Source organism: Sceloporus undulatus, chromosome 6, assembly GCF_019175285.1.
Source record: "Sceloporus undulatus isolate JIND9_A2432 ecotype Alabama chromosome 6, SceUnd_v1.1, whole genome shotgun sequence".
NCBI classification, from domain to species: Eukaryota; Metazoa; Chordata; class Lepidosauria; order Squamata; family Phrynosomatidae; genus Sceloporus; species Sceloporus undulatus.
In genome coordinates this window covers 120,168,196-120,188,225 of record NC_056527.1, presented here as the reverse complement: position 1 = coordinate 120,188,225, position 20,030 = coordinate 120,168,196, and the positions used below count along the sequence as shown (strand labels likewise).

General features: G+C 51.6%; 1 protein-coding gene across 3 annotated transcripts in view; it reads left to right on the top strand.

The window, feature by feature from the left end:
- The window catches only part of GFRA2 (GDNF family receptor alpha 2), a 51,323-nt gene that overhangs the window by 13,022 nt on the left and 18,271 nt on the right, over window positions 1-20,030 (top strand). For all 3 annotated transcript variants that reach the window (XM_042471561.1, XM_042471560.1, XM_042471559.1), the window contains exons 3-4: window positions 1,844-1,927; window positions 12,792-13,143. In XM_042471561.1, coding sequence (XP_042327495.1) covers window positions 1,844-1,927; window positions 12,792-13,143 — 436 coding nt within the window. The remainder of the gene's footprint in view (window positions 1-1,843; window positions 1,928-12,791; window positions 13,144-20,030) is intronic.

The following is a 20,030-nucleotide window of genomic DNA, read 5'->3' as shown; positions in this document are numbered from 1 at the left end:
GTGAAAGAGGGATCCCATGAGTGCCACACGTGGAAGATGCCACTGTCTGAATCATCCCTGTAAGATGAACGGAGTCGGGCAGGGGGTTGCTGGCTTGCCAGGAGGCTCCTGAGATCTGGGGCTTGCAGGAGGCCATTCATCTCTGGTCTCCCTTCCAGCTTCCCCCATGTTGCCCTAGATGACACAGAGAGGCAGCAGAACCAAAAGAACAACCTCAAAATGGTTAGTGCAGCAGCTGGACAAGTTCATCCAATGCCCACCTTTCAGGAGATGCCAGGCACTTGCCCATGTTGTCTCCCATCCCTCCAGGAGCCCATGCAGCTTCTCTGTATCATCTAGGGCAACATGGGGGAAGATGGAAGTATGGAGTGGGAAGGGAGAATAGAGATGAATGGTGGGGGATCAGATCCTTGTGTCTGGCAGGGACATGTGCCCCTTCCCCAATTCTTCCTGCAGTTGAGAAATAGGGAACATGGTGACAGAAAAGCTCTTGCCAGCCCAAATGCCCCCACTGCCTGCCTGATTACTAACTTCTCTAAGGGGAGCCTTCTTCTCCTGCAGCCTCCCTTGACCTCCCCAGCAGTTCTGACCAGTTTCTTGGCCTCATGTCCCAAGGCGGGGAATGGAGAAAGTGCCAGGTGCCTTTGATGATCCATCCTCATGCCCTGGCAGCCGATCCTGCCCAGCAATTGCACAGAGCTTCCAGTAATGAAATGCATTTGTAACTGTCTGCCGAGGAGCTGCTGCTGTCGGGGGCGAGGGCTGGGGGCGACCCCTCCCCGCTTGCCTTTGTGGTTGTTAATCAGTCGTGCCCAGCAGCAGCTCCAGTGTTAGTGTGGCAAGTGACTCTGCTGTGGCACCAAGGAACTATTCAAGGTGCCGAAATTATCTTGGTCCTTGTGCAACCCTCAAACCACGAGACCAGGATGGCTCCTAATTTTTCTTTAGATGCATGTGGGTGAACCCCCTGGAGCCCATGAAGCCTGCCCCAAATAGAAAATTTTGAGGGTAGATGCAGCTGATGAGTCCAATGGGGTCCATGCACACGTCTGCAAAATAAAACTTGTCAGTCTTTAAGGTGCCAAGGGATTCCCAGTTAGCTTCCGGGCACAATACAAGGTGTTGGTCATTACCTTTAAAGCCCTACATGGCTTGGGTCCAGGCTACTTACAGGATCGCATCTCCCTATACAGTCCGCCCCGCACTCTTAGAACAAGTGGGAAGAACTTGTTGGAGATGCCAACATCCAAACATGTTTCTACTTCCCTAAAGGCATTCAGTATAGCTGCCCCTAGACTTTGGAATGGACTCCCAGAGGAGACCCGCCTTGTTACAGCCTTAGAAATCTTTAAGAAGGCCGTGCTTATCCTCCTGACCTCCTATGAAGACCACTAGCATGGAATGGGAGCAGCTGCCCCGGGATTGATTGATGCTAATGTTTTCAGGGTTTTGTGGGTTTTGTGTTTTATGTTTTTATTCTTTTAACTGTGCTGTGATATTGTAACTGTAATTCTAACCTTGCTGTGATCCCGCTTCGATCCATTGGGAGAGGTGGGAAGATAGAAATAATAATAATAATAATAATAATAATAATAATAATAATAATAATATTCCTGACTGCTTCCATGCAACCCAGCAAGCCTTGCCACTGCTCCAAATGCTCTGGGACCCACCTTGTCACTCCCAGGCAGGGGGATGGTGGTTGGGGGGCTTCCCAAGACAGATATTTGGGGAGGGGGCGGTGTGTTGCTTTGCCCAGCGTAGGAGGTTGCTTGGCTGCTCCTTAACTTAGCGAGGCAGCTAAATCTCTCTCTCTCTCTCTCTCTTGTCCTTCTCGCTCCAGGAGAAGAGTTTTATGAAGCATCTCCCTATGAGCCAGTCACCTCTCGTCTCTCCGATATCTTCAGGCTCGCTTCAATTGTCTCAGGTAATAAAAGCCAAACAAAGCCAGCTTTCTCCTTGCTGTGTCTGTCTGCGCATTCTTTCCTCCTTCGGGAGATGACCGGACCCCTGAGAGAATGAACAATATCCCTTCTGTTCTCTTGGATGCTTAATTCTGCAGCTGCTTGGGAGAGCTGGGAGTGTTCCTCTGAAGCTAGGTCACCTTTATCCAGGCATCACAAGGCCATCTTTGCACGTATTGGATGCTTAGGAGGTCTGGGGACAGGGTTTCCAGGTTTTGCTGGCAGGGAGGAAGGCTGGCACAGGACACCAGTTGGGAATGGGGCTGTTGGGTTGCAAGAGCGGCGGTGCCCCTGCCCTTGTGCCAGCCCCAAGCAGGCAGCAGAAACTGCAGGTTCTTCTCAGAGGTAGTTCCCTTCTCGCTCTTCCTGGGGCACCTGTGAAGGAGTCCTGCATGCATTTGCACTAAACAGATAGAAGATTTTGATCCCACTGTCACGGCTCCATCAGTTTTATTTCTTGAATTTTATCAATGGATGGATTCATCCGATGCTACAGATCCCAGGATTCCATATGACAGAGCCATATGATGTTCTGGGATCTGTAGTTTGGGGAGTGACTTTGTAGACAGGCACTAGAGCAGAGGAATCCAAATCCCTCTTCAAACTACACATCCCAGGGTTCTTGAGGGTGGAGCTGGGGGCATTAAAGGCTGGATCGGAGGGCTGTAACTGGGAGAGTAGAGCCCATGATCCAGTTGCCCCTCCTCAGGCACAGTGCTTGGTGAAGGCAGCTCTCCCTCCCCCCAATTTCCAATTGCTGTTTCTGTCTGTCTGCATCTGGCCCTCTTTGACCCTCAGAGTGGGTGCTTTGGCGTGGGGCAGGGGGCCTCCCCTTTCCTCCCTGGATTCAACAGGGATGTACAAAGGGGTGGCAGTGGGGTGGTCAATCTGCTCTGGGGTTCTGTCTGAACTCTGTCCCCCCAAATAGGCTCAGAATATTGGCATCTCTTTTTGAGCCTTAAATAAAGCCCAGGCTGCAAGTCTCCAGCTGTTAACAGTATGGGGAAGCATCCTCCAGGGAAGCAGAGTTGTTCCAGGTCCCTGTTTCTGGGTGGACCCTCCCTCCTGACTTGGGTGCTGGAGGTGGCAGGGCCCATTGGTGGAAAGCACCTGAGGAGCTCCCCAGAGATGCCAAGGGGTCAGGCCCAGATGTGGCACGGCCAGGCACAGGCCCCTTTCTTGCAACCTGGCAGGTGGGAATCCAAGGGCACCAGGACTGGCCATCAGCTGAGAGAAAGAAGCAGAGCTTCCTGCCATAGAGGGTTTCTTTCCTTCTTGGGGCAAAGTTGGCAGGATTGCCTCTTTCATGAGTTTCTTAAATGCAACAAAGCACCTTATACTCCCCCCCCCCATTTTAAAACCAAGCAACAAAACAGAGAATAATCCAAACTGAAGCACCTTCTGACCTGATGTCAAGTGTTCTTTAGGTTAAGTTGCTTATTTATGTGGGGGTTTTTTTGTCCTGCCTTTTAGCAGAGGCCACAGTATATAGCAAAGGTTAACAACCGGGCAATAAAAATAGGCCAGCTGAAAATGATTGCAAAGAGCTGGTCTGAAGGGGAAGCAGAGGTCACAGAAGCAATTAAATGGCATTAAAAGCCTGAGAGAAGAGAACCTCTGTCTCATCCGGTGCCTAAAGGGGAAGAAGGAAGGTGCCGGGCAGACAGACGTTTGGCACAAGGGCAGTTAGTGGCCCTCCCAGGCCAAAGCCAGCTCCTTGAATTGGGCCTGGAAACAAACTGGGAACCACTGGGAGTTTTCTGTTGTTTCTGGACCATGCGCCTCAGTGCTCTTGCCTGGAGAGTGGTTGCGCCACTAGATCCTCACCATCTCCAACCGGCTGAATCTAGAGCTCTCCTTCCCTTGAAAAACAGAACAGGAAAGCTCTCACCAAAGACCACTTCAGGAATAGTGTCTCTGTTCCTAGGACTGAAATCCATGCGAACAATGTAGTGCCCAAAGGGATAAACCAGCAACAGTGTCAGAAGGAGGGCAAGGCTGCATCTGCCCCAAGCCTCTTCCCTTGTGGGCAGGGCTGCCCTTTCAAGTCTCACACCACCCAGATGGCTCCGTTGGCCCTTTCCCGCTGGGGTCCGTCTGTCTGTCTTCTTCACGGAAGAGGAAGGAAGCCCCGTTCTCCCCGGCCTCCAACCGGCCTCTCACCTGGGGAATCTAAATTTTCCTAAGCCACAAACTGAGATGGCTGCTCCCTTGATCGCACCACCATTTTGTTAATTAGCCTAGATGAATATTGAAACAGTTGTTAATGACAGTATGTGGAACATTTAGAGTGGAGACTTAGATTAGATATGGAAGCAGGGTATCGAGATACATCAGCAATTAATACATGTAAATACAGGAGATAAGAGTCAGCAGAGCCGCAGCAATCCTGCTGGGCCTCCTGGAGCCGTCTCTGCCACCATTGGGCTCCCCTGGCGCACTGGCGCATCGTAAAGAGAGGCCAAAGCCCAACCAGAGGAAGCTCCTCACCAGTCCCCAATGCCCCCCAGACTACCCATTTTAAATGGAGTAATGGCAACCCCCCTCTGAACAAATCTGGCAAGAAAACCCTGGTTTGTCCCTTTGGGTCACCATAAACTGGTAAGAATGTTAAGGCCCAAAAGAACCGCAAAATGGCTGACACTTCCAGAAAGGCTCCTCTTTGCTGGAGGACAGGTCTTTTTGCATGTTGTGGCATTTCTGGTTTTATTTTTCTGAAAATTTTCTCTGGGTCAGAACCATTATATTTGCTCCAAAGTGGGACCATGTGTCCCTGGAGAGCTCCCTTGGAGTCCAGTTTTAAACCCAGGAGGAATCCAGGCCCAGCCCCATTAGCCCCACTTCCTCCCCTCAAGTAACTCATTGCCATTGCCCACAAGCATGGAAGACGGCACTGTCCAGGAGCAATTCTGGGTTTGGCGTGTGAGATGGCCCCTTTACTTTCCAGAACAAAACCTAGAGGGGATTCATTGCCCCACAGACGCAGAAGCCCCTCGGCTTGCCCCTGCCCCGCCACAGAGCCTCTTGCATCCCGTCCGCTGGGACAGAGGGCACTTCGTTGCCTCTTTGGCTGGTTTGGCTTTTCGTTCCAGATACTGAGCTCTTGCAAGGCTGCTTCTCATGCTTTCTCTCCAAAGCTGCTGCTGCTGCGACTGTTATTGTAGGATTGTATGCTGCTGCTTTATGGAAACAGCATTCAGTTCTACCTTTTTCCATTTTATCAATGGATGGATTTGTCAGATGCTTCCCTTCATTGAGGGAACTGCTGTGGATTCTTTCTGGTTTCTTTCTGCTCAATTGCGGTAGCTAAATATGTTTTTAAAAAATAAAGAAGTGATGCCCCTTTGTCCTTGCAAAGCCTGGCAAGTTCCCCAAGGAAGCAGTTGGACGTTTCTGCCTGATGCTGAATGTCTGCATTCAGTTCAAGGCAGAGTGGCCTGTGGGGTGTGTGGGGTGCTGTTGTGGCTGCACAGTGTGCATGCTGGTGCACATTGCACACTCTGCATTGTGTGTTGTGCATGCAGTTGCCTATTGCTCAATAGGCATTTTGCATTCAAATGTAAATTTGCACATTTGACCACATGTTAGGTTGCACAAAGTTGCAATTAATTAACAAGGAAGTGGTGCACAACTGCCATTTGACTCCATGGGTGTAAAGTTACAGTCCGTCCCTTTGAAGTGGCACCACTATCCTTGTGGCTCCTGTCCATCAGCTGAGTGGACGGATGAAGCCCAACTTGTAATTGGCAGCAGTCAGAAGGGAAGAGGGGTCTGTCACCAGATGGATGCAGGTGAGCCATGGGGCTTTGGCCATGGGTGGCCCTTTGAGGGTGTCCTCAGAAGAGGATCTTCTCAGGAGGGCCCTGTTTCCTTCCTGCCTTTCATTGACCATGAAGATGGCTGTGTGTCTCTGTGTCTGTGTAAGCACACAAGGGAAGCCGTTTTGGGTGGAGAACCCCTGCCTCTCTCTGGCGGACCCCCTGCCTCCAAAGAAGGGTCCCACGTGGGGAGCGTGGCCTTGGAGGACGGAGGACTTCACCGGATCCTTTCCGTCATCCTAATTCTATGGACAGGAAATCTGGCTGATGTTTTGAAGCAAATCTGCAAAACTCTCTTCCAAGAAAAGGAGCGCTTAGATGCCAGTTGACAATAGTTTTCTTTTTCCGCTCGGAATTAAATCACCATCAATAAACTCTTTAGCGGGTGGAAAATAGGAATTGTGCCGGGCTTGGCACCAAGAAGCATTTGCTCTTGGGCGCATTTATTCTAGATCTCAATGCCAAAAATGCAGTCTGGAGGTAGCGGGGGGGGGGGGGGGGGGGGGGGGGATGTAGGGGTTGAGGGGGGGGGGGGGCAGCCTTGTGTGTGTTGTGCGTGTTGTGTGTTTTGGGAGGGGGGATGCTAAGTGCTGGGGCCTGTCACTTTCCCAGTGGCTCTGGGATATAAAGGGATTAGCCTCAGGTTGGCTCCAGAGGCAGAGGCACAAAAACATGTTATTTAAATTCCAAAAACTCCAACTCTGCACCCAACAGCTGTCAAACTCACTAAGTCTCACTGCAAAGCAGGTTAGAGAGGCAGCTTCCACGGCTTTCAAAGCTCTTCTCCTGAGAAACTGACAAGACCCGGGAGACATGCTGGGACTGGCATCTGGACTGGCAGAGAAGGTCAGCCCAGCACCAGGGAGATTGGCACATCCAGATGCCCACCTTCTTGTGGTTGTACCTTCCCATGATGAGGATTGGCCCAAGGGGAGCATTGCCCAGGGACTCTTCTGTTTGCCATTGCATTTCTGGCACCTGCTGAAGGGACTTTCCATGGCTTCGAGTCAGGAGAGGTTTGAAGCTGCCCACCTGGAGAGCCCAAAGGCCATGCAGAATAGCCGCCAGGGCTTCTGGGGCAAGGGGGCTTTGGGCGTTCAGAGGCAGGATGTGCCCCCAACAATTGTGTTGCTTTTTCCTGGGGAAGCCCTGGGCAGGAACCCCAAGTGAGTGGGCAGAGAGGGCACAGGGCACGGAGCTTGAGGGTTTGGGGTCCCTTTGGGGAGAAAGCAGCCAGTGCCTCCTTGCCCATTTGGGGACAGATCAAGCTGGCTGTCTTTCAGTCCAGCTTCCACCAAAAGGCTGTTCCTTTTCTCCATCAAAATTTAATGCTTCTGCTTCCATAATGAGCTCCCCAGAAGATAAGTCTCCTTTGCAGACTGGCTCTCTGGCAAACTCACCCAGGGCCTGCAGGTCTTAGGCAGGGCAGGAGCAATTGAGATGGAGAACCAGGCAAGAACAAAGCCAGCCGGGCAGAGACTATTGCCCTCTGATGCCCGCCTGCCTTGCTTTGCTGCCTGTTGGAAGGAAGGAAGGAAGGAAGGAAGCTGCCTGGATTATTCACACTTGTTTCAACAGAGAAGAAGAGGAGGAGGGAAGGCAGCCACTTGCCCTGCCATCCTTTTCTTGCTAGGGGTGGGAAGGAGCCCAGATGGAGAAGGTGTGTGTGAGAGAGCAATCTCTCTGGCTCCAGCCCCCTCAAGACCCAGGAATCCCTGAAGCCAATTTCTCCAAGAGGCCAACTAGGTATGTAGGCATGGCTCTGCTAGGCTGGCCCTGTTGCCATGAAAGCAGTGCTTCCTAAGCTGGGTCTTTCTGCTCTTCTTGAGCTCTTAAAGGAAAGAAGTCCTCTTCAGGGAGGTTTCCAGGCAAGGCTTTTGATTATGTAATCTCCCTGCTTTAAACACAAGAGTTTGCTTTGATGAGTCTTGGAAGAGCGCGGGAAGGGAGGAGGGGTGCGCTTCTCTTCCATTTGCAAACCTCCCCTGAGTTCTCCCTTCTCCTCCTCCTTTCTTTCCCCCTTTCCACAAGTAGATCTGTTAAAGAGGAGAAGCTGGAATGAGTGCCCAGTGCCTTTTCGTGGCCAGAACTGGGAGCCCTCCCGCCAGAAGCAGGTCTGCTTGGCTTTGGGGTGGTTTCCATTTGGGAGTGAACTTGGGGGCATCTCCAAGGAGAGGCGCCAAGGAGCAGGGATGCAAATCCTTGCTTCAGGAACCACAAAGTATTCTTCCTCTGCTGTGGGACCAGTTTTTTCTCTTGGTCTCAAGAAAGAGTCTGCATTTTCAAGATTCTCCCTCAACCCAAAAAATAATTGTGCGGCTAAACTGCAACAGCCTCTGCCTTGCAACATGGATTTGAATAAATAAATAATAAATAAAAGTTTTATTTTTATACCACCCTTCTTGCAATCAGGGCGGTGTACAGCATAATAAACAGATACACAGTGCAATACAATATACAATAAGAAAAAGTACATTAAAATTTACATTAAAAAATACATTCTAGCCGGCTCGCATTGCCGTCAAAGGGGGGGGGGGGGGACTAACTGGAGCTTATATCGGGGAATGCTAACTTGAACAGGAAGGTTTTTAGTTCCTTCCTGAACTGTGCCAGGGAGGTGGCCGAGCGGAGCTCTATGGGCAGCGTATTCCAGAGGGTCGGGGCCGAAATGGTAAAAGTCCTCCTCGATGTAGAGGCTAATCTTGCCCCTGGGACCCTCAGTAGCTGCTGCCCAGATGTTCTGAGTGTGCGGGGCAGATTGTATGGGGAGAGGCGGTCCTCAAGGTATCCTGGGCCCAAGCCATGTAGGGCTTTATAGGTTATAAAACACCTTGTATTGCGCCCGGAAGCGAATAGGCAGCCAATGCAGACCTCTGAGTACAGGTGTTATATGACTGGCCCTGGGTATGCCAGTGACCAGTCTGGCTGCCATATTCTGTACCAGTTGTAGCTTCCGGGTATGGTACAAGGGTTGCCCCATGTAGAGCGCATTGCAGAAATCCAATCGAGAGGTTACCAGAGCATGTACCACCGTTTCAAGGTCCCTCTGGCCCAGGTAGGGACGCAGCTGGCAAATCAGCCGAAGCTGGTAGCAGGTGCTCCTGACCGTCGCATCCACCTGAGATGTAAGGTGGAGCGACGAGTCAAGGAGCACCCCCAGGCTGCGTACCGAGTCCTTTACAGGAAGCGTGATCCCGTTCAGGACAGGTGGAACCACCGCCATCCCTGGGCCAGGAGAACCTATCACGAGTACCTCCGTTTTCTCTGGATTCAGACTGAGTCGGTTTCCCCTCCTCCAGCCCATTACCGACTCCAGACAGGCCACGAGAGGAGAGATGCGATCCCCAGTCACTGCATCAGTCGGAGACATAGAGAAGACTATTTGGGTGTCATCAGCGTACTGATAACCCCGCGCCCCATGTCTCCGGATGATCTCTCCCAGCGGTTTCATGTAAATGTTGAAAAGCATGGGAGACAGAATGGCTCTTTGAGGGACCCAGATGTAAGGGCCCTCTTGTCGGAGCATACGTCTCCCAGCTGCACCATCTGGAACCTCCCGGAGAGGTAGGACCGGCACCACTGGAGCGCAGTGCCCCCGATTCCCACCTCTGCCAAGCGCTCCAGAAGGATACCATGGTCTATGGTATCGAAAGCCACTGAGATGTCCAAGAGCACCAACAGGGACACGCTTCCCCTGTCGATGCCCAGACAGAGATCATCGACCAAGGCGACCATGGCCGTCTCAACCCCGTAACCCACCCGATAGCCAGTTTGAAATGGGTCCAGATAATCCGTTTCATCCAAGATCGATTGAAAAACTAGGTGTGTTGGATGGGTGTGTTTGTGTCTTTTGGATCAGTGGGCTGGTCCTTTTGTGCCAGATGTGGTTGTGTGCTTTGGTTCACAAAGGGGAACGGAGGGAGTCCAGTGTATAGAAATTTTGCACAAATTGCCGAAGCCTTCATACGGGGGAAAGAAAAAGAGACGAATAGACAAAACTGTTGCAGAATTACTATTCTCAGAAATCTTGCAAATTTCCAGTGCATCTTTTCAACATGGCAATTGGGGTTCCCCAGAATGCATCTCCACACACTGATTGTGCAACCAGACGCACAACTGGATTGTGCAACCAGATGTGTAGCTAAAGAAATGCTGCCACTGATTTTAGCAGAAGTGGGCAGATATGCAGCAGTTGGGGAGGTGCATCTATATCCCTAACAGCTCTCCACGTGAAGCTCTGTGTCCATAACCTAGGGCTGAGTGCGGATGTTCTGCTTTGGCAAAAATGGTGGGCCAATCCATGGCAAGGCGCCAGCAAGGTCCCAGTCAGCATCTCATGGGGAGGCATAAGGACACAGAAGAGGCAGGGTCTGCCAGTGCCCCTCTCCCCATGGGCTGCAGGCCAAGGGGTGGCCCCTGCCCAGCGGCCTCATGGGCCAGCACTGCCCAGTGCAGTGGGTCGGTCTGGCAGGCTGGACCCTTGCTGACCCTTGCATGTGTTTCCCAGAACTCCTTAGCATTCCTGCTTCTGATGCTGGCAAAGATGTTGTGATGGGAAGAGCTCCTTCTCTCCACAGCCTTCCAGACGCAGAGTTTTTCATGGCACAGGTCCACTGCTGTGATGAAAACCTGACCTCCTGTTGTGCAGAAAGTTTTGAATTGAAACCGTATGGCTCACAATGATCATGAGCAACAAAAGCATCTCTCTCTCAATCTCTCTCTCTCTCTATATGTGTGTGTGTGTGTGTCCCTTTCACTTGCACATCATGCTGTGCTCTTCTGTGTACGAATGCAATGTTATGCTGTATTAACACTCTGCACTTGACCAATGTTAACTATATTGACAAAGAGGACATCTGGGCATGGCACCATGGCAGAGGAAGCTGGTTGTTGGTGGTAGAGGAGGAAGGGAAAGATGGAGAGAGAGTTGGCATCTGGGGGCAACGTTGGCCCTTCCTTCTCCTGGGCTTGGGCTGCGAAGTTGCCGGACGCCTGGGCTGTGATCTAGGGCTGAGATGGTTGGGATGGAGCTTCATGCTCAAGGAGTCATGCATCTGTTGCTTAAAATCACTGTGGAGATTATCATACACAGATGGGATAGGGACAGGATTGCTCTACCATCCATGACAGAAATCGCACAAACACCTTTCATAACGTAGCACTGATCCTGTCATTATCCTGTCATTGAAGGAGCATTACATTAATGCGAACTGCCGTTAATACAAAATGCTGGGCAATAGCACTTCAATGACAGGACAATGACAGGATCAGCTCAATGTCATTTCAAAGGTTTTCATGTGATCGCTGTCACTTGTGCCTCCTGGACGGAATAATGTTCGGATAAGTGCATCATTGTCTGAAAGTCCTTCTTGCGATCATGCGGGAAGGACAGGACAGGGGCAGGACAATGATGCCCTGTCCCCTGTATGACAATCTGTGTTAGTGATCTTCAGCACTGCACAACCAATATGCAGTGTACACTGCAGTGGCCTATGCAGCGATGTGTGATGCATAAGCATGCCTAACATTACTCCTGTGTACGTAACTCTGTTCCCACAACTTTGATCTGAGCAAGCACCCTTTTCCCTTCTGCTTATCTGCAGAAATGCCAAACCCTTCCACAGGGGAGGTTGACTCTGTGGAAAGCGCCCACAGTGTTCCAGCCCCACTTCTCTTGCCTGCCCACGTTGGCACCTCCATTACATGCTCCTGGGAGGAATGTGGGGAGAATCTGCTTTTCAGACCCATGCCAGTTTTGGAAGGAGAGCTGGATGTTCCCACTGAACATCTGGAAAGAGTCTGTGAGGGCAGGTCCTTGGCTCTGCAGCCGGAGCCAAGGGATGACTCTCTGACTCTCTTTCTCTTGCTGGGTTTTGATTTTCATATGTGCATTTTGCTCAGGGGAACCTCCAGCTGCTGAAGCTGTTCCAGCGCCAAGTGGCACATGCCAAGCCCTATAAGGAAGGGTTCGGTGAATAGAGGTATGCTCAGCTGCAAGAAGAGACCACTGAGAGGCAAAATCCAAAAGATGTCAGATGCTGGAACCAGGACAACCTCCCAGTATGACTCTTGCTCTGCCCAGCGCACTGCTCCTCTGGTTGGGTGAGCTCAGCCGGCAAAACCTCAGGAGCTGGCAGGCTTTCCTTTGTTGGAAGTTTTAAAGAGGAAACAATTCTTTCTGGCCCTGTATGGCATGCTCTTTCTTTCTTTCTTTCTTTCTTTCTTTCTCACATTCTTCCTGCGGCAATCTTTCCATGCTGGTCCTGGATTCAGTGCGCGCGGGGGGGGGGGGTTCCTCCTTGTCTTATTCCTGAGCTGGAGGCAAACGCTCTCACCAATCCTGGTAATCCTTTGGAGGCTCCCCCCCCCCACGTGTTGACACAACCTTTTCACACTGAGAATGAAAGATTCTGCAAATATTCTTCTCGTCCCCAATTCATTTGCAACTGGGATTTTCTGCTGTGATTCTAGTTGCATGAGTCACCCTGTTTATTTTACTGAAGGGCACCCTGGGTAGTTTTAAAATGCCCACCATGCTGTGGCCAAGAGTGCTCCACAGGGGTGCTCTGGCATCCAGCAGATCTCTTGGACCGCTCAGTGAAGGAAGTGTGTGTGCGTTGTGTGAGTGTGTGTCATGCACCAATGTGAATGCTGGGAAAGGAAAAGGGGCCCTATAAACCATCCACACAGTGATCTTTCAATACCAACTGAGTTTCCAACCTGCGCACCTTAATTGTTCACAGCTTGGAGCCTTAAAGAGGGTGCATATGTTTGTTGTTGTTATTGTGTGCCTTCTAGTCATTTCTGACATATGGCAGCTCTACGGTGAATCAATCACAGAGCTTTCTTGGCAAGATACGTTTTGTGCCCTTGTCGAGGGGCATTGCCTGCTCCTTCTTCTCCCACATCCAGGTTTCCTGACAGTCAAGACACCAGTTGTTTCCAGGTATCCTTTCCACTCTCCTCCTGAGCTGCCACTGCAAACCCTCCTCTCTTTTCTCTTGGGCAGGGATGGACCCGGCAGCCGCGGCGGCAAAGAGCAACCACTGCCTGGATGCAGCCAAGGCCTGCAACCTGAATGACGGCTGCAAGCGGCTGCGCTCAGGCTACATCTCGGTCTGCAACAGGGAGGTCTCGCCCACCGAGCCCTGCAACCGCCGGAAGTGCCAGAAGGCCCTGCGCCAGTTCTTCGACCGGGTGCCCAGCGAGTACACCTACCGCCTGCTCTTCTGCTCCTGCAAGGACCAGGCCTGTGCCGAGCGCCGCCGGCAGACCATCGTCCCCCACTGCTCCTACGAGGACAAGGAGCCGCCCAACTGTCTGGACCTCCGAAGCCAGTGCCGGCTGGACCCCCTCTGCCGGTAAGGAAGCCCCCCACCCACTCATCACCATCCGCCTTGGAAGGGGGAAATGGGGGGGTCCGCACAGTGTATCCTGGGCTGGGGTCAGGGTGCAGAAGGGAGGCCCTTGTGGGCTTCTGCCCATGGCTTGCATGCAGCTCATCGCCTTAAGCTCAAGTGATGGACGCCAGTGGGACACTGGCCATTTCATAGACTGCAATGGGGGTCATGTGGGATGGGCGGGTGGGGGTCCTCCTAGTCAGGGGGGGAGCATCGGACCAGCCTTTGGCATTTAAACAATATATCCTTGGTATGTGATGTTCAGGGATGACCCCTCTTTAGTTGGATGTGTTGCTGTGTGTTAATTTTGTGTTAGAAGAATCATTGGCTTTTCTGGATGAACATGTTCTTTCAAGTTATATTTGTGTGGTGTGGAGTCTAAGTGAGGGTGAACGTGGTTGGATCATGCATGCTTTTACTGTCCAAAAACCCAAAACAAAAAACTTGCACTCCAGGTGAACATTCACCATCCCTTGTTCAATGGCTGGAGGACCTCCTTGCTTTGGCTATGAATGGATGTATATTTTATTATAGATTCCAATCTCAAGAAATGGATTTTGGGAAATATGATCAGCTTATCACTAGCTCCAGATACTCCAACCCTTCAGCCATGCAAAAAACCACAGCTCAAGCCCTCCTGAAAGTTGCCCTGTTGAAAGACCTCCAGAGATGGGGGGGAAACCCAGCGGTCTGTCCATCCCTCCATGCATCTGTTTCTTGCCTTGTGTCACAAGACCTCTGGATGGCTTAAAAGTAAACAGTGTTAAAATTAAAGCTATGAAATATTGTGTCCAGTTCTAGGCACCACAATTCAAAAAGGATGTTGAGAAACTGGAGCATGTCCAAAGGAGAGCGACTAAAATGGTGAAGGGTCTGGAAGCCATGCCCTTCAAGGAACGACTTAGGGAACTACAGTACTGGGGATGTTTAGCCTAGAGAAGAGAAGGTTAAGAGGTGATATTAGAGCCCTGTTTAAATATTTGAAGGGATGTCGTATTGAGGAGGGAGCAAGCTTGTTTTTTGCAGCTCCAGAGACTAGGACCCAGAGCAATGGATGCAAGCTCCAGGAAAAGAGATTCCAGCTCAACATTAGGAAGAACTTCCTGAGAGTAAGGGCTGTTCGACAGAGGAACACACTCCTTCCTCGGAGTGTAATGGAGTCTCCTTCTTTGGAGGTCTTTAAACAGAGGCTAGATGGCCATCTGTCAATGGGGATGCTTTGATGGAGAGTTCCTGCATGGCAGAAGGGGGTTGGACTGGATCAGGGCCCTTGCGGTCTCTTCCAATTCTATGATTCTATGAAATAGTTCAAGCAGTCTAAAAAGTTATTAAACTGTGGACTAATTTTAAAGCTGGAGGGTTTAACAAGTTGCTTTTGGCTTCCAAAGTCTGCTTGAGGCCTGCCTGGTGGCCAGGGATGCCAGAGTCTGGCCGTGCTTCTGGAGAGGAAAGGGTCCCTGCTTTCCATGGAGGATGGTAGACTAAACTATCGACTGGGTTTCTGGTTTCAGCTGCATGTTGGAACGCCTTCCCCCTCTTCAGCCAAGAAGCGGAAAACTGCCTGTAGAGACCAATGGGATGAAATCGTGAGATATTAATCCCACTGGAACTGGGTTGTAGCTCTCCTTGCTGCCCATCCTGGCTCCCCGCAGCCTCCCTGGAAGAGCCAAGAGTCCCAGCAGCAGCAGCAGCAGCAGAGGGTTTCTGTGGTCTGACTTTGGGTTTGGTTTTTGTCTGAACAAGTTTGTTTGGGAATGTTTGCAAGTGCTGCCCATCTACACAGAAGCCCTCAGCACAGGCAGCTGAGCACCAGAGTCGTCCAAGGAGAGGAAGGGGCTCTGAGGAGAACAGGAAGGGCTGCCGCTTTGTGTCTGGGAGCCTGGGCTTCAGATTCAATGTCCCAGCTCTGACTTGCATGACCTACAGCAGAATACATGAAACTAAAGGTGAATATGGTTGGGTCCTGTGTGCTTTTACTCTGTCTGGGTGGCTCTGAGCATCCCTCTCGCTGGCCTGGGACTGGGGCAAGACGCATGGTCAGACTCTCTTCCCTAAACCTCCCTGTAATCGGACGCTTGGCTGTCCCAGCCTCAGAATTTGGAAAATGCAGGTGTGAGGCAGAACAGAGCTCTAAGTTGGGTAGGAAATGGGAACCTGTTGCTTTTTGCTTCGAGTGGCAGCTGGTGTGAATGTGTGTGTGTGTGTGTGCACGTCTGCATGTGCGCACATTTTCCAGCAAAACGACAACCCAGCCAGGATCCTATTGGTGACATAAACAGGGGCAATGCAGAATTAATGCCTTTCTGTGTGTCCTTTGGTGTTCCTTGCAGGCAGGAGGCAGAATTTGCTACCTCCTTTGCAGGATGACTACCCAGCACAGAGGACTCACCTTCCTCCCATGACCCATTTGGTGCCAAGAGGCAGCAGTCTGGGAAAGGAGGGAATCCATGCGTGAAATAAACAGTCCAGGGGTCAAGAGGCTAAGGGATCCGGGAAAACCAAGATAGGCAAAGGGCAATGCAAAGGAGTGGGGGGGGGGATGTGTCAGTTCCAAGGCCCCATTGATCTGAATCTCAGAGCTGGCTTGGCTATCTTCTCCACAGAGTAGGAGACAGGCATTGCTTCCAGTCTTTGCAGCCTGGCCCTTGCACTGCTGCTCTCCAAAAGGAGGTGCGACCCTTATCTTCCTCCTGGCCGACAGGGCCTAGACCTCTGCCTTTATGTGTCTGGCTTCAGGGTGACCATAGAGTGATCCTATCAAAGCCCTGGCTGACCTCTGGGATGGAGAGTTGGCCAAGAGGTGGGCATGGCTGCCCTTGGGCATTCCCTCTCATGGAGTGAGGTCAAGCATTCCCTCGGTTTACACTGCACTGGTTCTCAATGGGGCCGGGAGGAACAACTGCTCTTCCCTCCCTGCATCTGCTTCCAGCCCAAAAGAGCATCTCCCTGACCTTTGTGCCCAAAGTCTGAGTGCGGGCTCTGCCCCCACAGCCCCCCTGGAAGCCTGGCCCAGTATCCCCCAACCCAGCCACCCATTCATTGATCTTCTTAAGTGCTTTTGAGAGGCTCCCCCCCCCCACTCCTGGCTGGAGAGTAGGATAAAAATTACTATCATCATGATGTATAATAACAGTAATTTTTTAAAAAAATACACGGAGGACAAGTGGCTGTGTGTTTAACTGCCGACTGGAGAACAGCCAAGAGCTATGAACGAGAGGCGCCTGCGCACTTGGTGCGCTCTTCTCAGTTTGTAAATAAGCACAGGAATCCTGCTGCCAGTCCCATTGAGAACAGCGGCCCTTTCCCTTCCCAGAATAAGAGAGGCCAGGCTAAGCACAATTCTATGCAGGTGCCATTCAGGTATCACTTGGGAGTTTGCTCTTTTTGTGCCACTGTCACTCTGTTTCCCCAGCAGCCAAGCCCCATGTGGTGGTCAGGACCTTTGGGGTTACAGCTGTGGCCCTGTCAGTGGTCTCCTGGCCACAGGAAGGGCAGTGGGGCTCAGCCACCAGCTCTCCTCAGTTTGGCACTGAGTGACCAGTGGCTTCCTGGAGCTGCAGTTTGGGAAGCAGGACAATAGTAGCCTCACAGGAAAAGCCTCTTTGCAGGAATAGCCGGAGCCATTGCAAGGAAAGGCGGTGGGGAGACTGGGCATGTTGGAAGCGTGACTTGATGCGTGGGTGAGGACTGGACACAGAGGGGCATGTGCCTGAGGAGATCAGAGAGACCCAAACTGCCAGTGATCTTAAAAGGAGGTGTCAAAGTGATGGCCATTAGCGCAAGACTTGTCTTGCCACGTTTGGCTCTCCAGCTCTGCCTTGTTAGGGCCATTTTGTCTCTCTGTCTCTCCAGCTGCCAGGATGTCTGTCCCAGTCATCAGCCGCCTGAGCAGGGAGCTTTTTCTTGAGAGATTTTTTGGGGTTGAAAATATATATCTTTGTTGGAATATTGGGTGGGTGGGGGTCCCACAGCGCTGGCTGCCTCTCGCAGAATGCAGGGTTCCTGCCCCTGTCCCCAACACCTGGAGGGCTGCATGATTCCCACCCCAGCTTTAGTCTGTGGGAAAAGACATAATAGTGCATCACTTAAAGAGAAATATGTACAAATTCCACAGTAGGAAAGGTGCATCCAAATGTGTGTGGGAATTTTAGGAAGTGGCTGCCCAGCCTGATGCAGAACTTGGATGTCCTGAGAAGCCTGGAGAGATTCTGAGCATCAGGTGGAAACAAAACCAGCGTAGGTTTCCCCTCCCTCCTTCCTCCAAGGAGTCTGTGAGTATCTGAGTGGCCTGGCATTGCCCCACAGTTTGTTTCTGTATATCCATGGAAGTCCAGAGCGACAGGGAAGAACTCGTCCTGGATGGAAATGGAAGGAGAGCAGGAGCAGCTCTTGAATGAGAGGCCCTTTGTCACAGCCAGCCAGCCAGCCAGCCAGCCAGCCTCTCTAGACAAGACGGAGGCACATCTGGCTTCTGGAACACCCCACACAGGCGCAACATCACTATGCGTTCTGCTCTCCATCCTCCATTGACAAGTTTTGCACAGAAGAGCAAGTGGTGAGAGAAATGAAGAGGCTCAGCCAGAAATGCACTCGTCTAGTTTTCTGGGAAATCTTCTGCTCCAGCCCTGGGAGGATTTGCTACTAGGGCCACTGAGGGGCAGGCAAGGGGCCACCAGAGCCTTCTGGGAGACAGAGTAGACTGGATGGAGGAGGAGGAGGAGGAGGAGAGGGTCTGCTATGGCTGCTGCTGTGGCTTTTGCTGCTCAGGGCAGAAGGAGAGCCAGGCAAGGCTCCAAAGCACATTCCCCAAAAGCCAGGCTGAAATCCCTGTGGCTTACTTTAGAGGCAGGCGATTGTTAGAGATCATTTTTATAGACTTGTTTTAAAATTGGTTGCTAACACAACTATAAAACCTGCTATTGCCTGGGATGTACATTTGATTTTGCGTCTCCATCCCCTCCAACATTAGCCATTTTCATACATGGAACAAATTGCCAGAGTAAAGCTCTGATCTGCCTCTTGAGCTCTCATAGAGAGTGCTTCAGTTTGTGTGCTTCTTGTTTCAATTCTGTAATGCGAAGCCGGGAAGGAGGGTTGCAATTCAGGAATGAAGTCAGACGAATTGCATTCACTTCTCCCTTGGGAGGTTGCTCAGGATGGAGACCGTGTGGGGCAGAGAGCATTTGCCGCTTCCAATAAAAACCCCGATGCTGTTGCTGCGTAATGAAGCCCAGCTTCAAGCACCCCATTGCATGGCTCAGGCTTTTAATGAGGAACCAAGAACTATGGGGCTTAGTCCCACAGAGAGGCAGGGAGGTGGGGGATTAAGAGGGTCTGCCATGGCCCACGGAGACCAGTTTCCAGCCCTGGGTCAGCCATGAATCTGGGACACTCATGCAGCCTTGGCTCCATCTTCCTCACAGTGTTGTTGAGAAACATGAAAACAAGGAGAATCAAATCACAGATTCCATGAACCATGGAGTTGGAGGGGATCCCAAGGGCCACCTAGACAGGAACCCACAGTTCAAGCAGCCCGAGTGGCGGCCACCACTCAAGGTCTGTATCTCCAGTAAAGGAGAGCCAAGCACCTGCTCAGTGACAGCGGCCGGCCAGCTCTCTCCATCTCATGCTCTGGCCTCCAGGGAGGAAGGGTGGGCCAGAATTGCCATTAATAGCAATGGATGGGAAGACTGCATAGACAGAGAGAGAGCACAGATAATTAGATAGAGAGACTGAGCAGAAGGAGAGGCAGAAGGCAGGATCATCACCATCACCATCCCTGCTCCTGGTTATGTAGGGAGGGTGAATCACCAAAGATGGATCACTGCTGCTGGGGATGGGTCTGCAGGAGATGGGGAAACTGAGGCACAGACATAAATAAATGTCTCCCATATTGAGAGAAAGGCAAGGGATAAGTAAAAGTAATGCAAGATTAGGGAGATGGGGGAGGTCTTCCAGGGCAAAATTCAAAGGACCAGAGGGTTTTGATGGAGCTCAGCTGAAGGAGGAAAGGTCCCAGGCAAGACCTTTGTGCCCCTTCATACTTCCAGTCCAGTCCAGCAAGGCTTGCTCCATTGACCAAGGTGCAGACATTCTGCATTCCCAGGAGGAATTACATCTTCTTGAATGACTTTTAAAGAAACTGCTTAAGAAGTGATGGAGAAGAAACTGGATCCACCATGAACATGATCCAGGAGGATCCTTGTTGGCAGCCAGTGGATGCCCTCTGCATGGACACTAGAGGCATGCTGGGCACAGTAGCCCAAGGCAAGGCAAGGCAAGACAAGGCTCACTCGCTTGGCTTTGCCAGCCTGGGAGGTTCTGGGCAGCCCAGGTGGTCTTGGGAGGGAGCAAGATGATGGGGGTCCAACATGGCAGCTAACTCACAGCCATGATGCTCAGGATGTGCAGAGAAGACACGGCTGCCACAGAAGGGCATGCGTTCACCTTGAGTGCTAATGAGCAAAGAAAACAAGCTGTCATTGGCACACTTTAGCAGACCCCCCCCCTTCGCAACTCCGCTGTTATCGCAAGTGCAAGGCAAAGACTGGCAAAGGAGAGTGAACTGGGAGAATGGGGCATTCTGCTTGGAGCAGTGAGCCCAAAGTGATGCTAATGCGAGCAGAGGAGCAGAAAGGAGCGAGGCAGAGTCAGTTCCCTGCAGAAGGGATTGCTGTGTGAATGCCAGGAAGGAGGGATAGAGAGGGAGGGAGGAAAGAAGAGATGGGGAATGGAGGGGCTGCTATTGAGCAGAGCTCAAGGAGACAGGGCCAGCCTAAGGCATCTAAGGAGCTGCCGGAGGCAGAGGGGGACCCCTTTCCACTCCCCAGAAGCAAACTGGGCTGGCC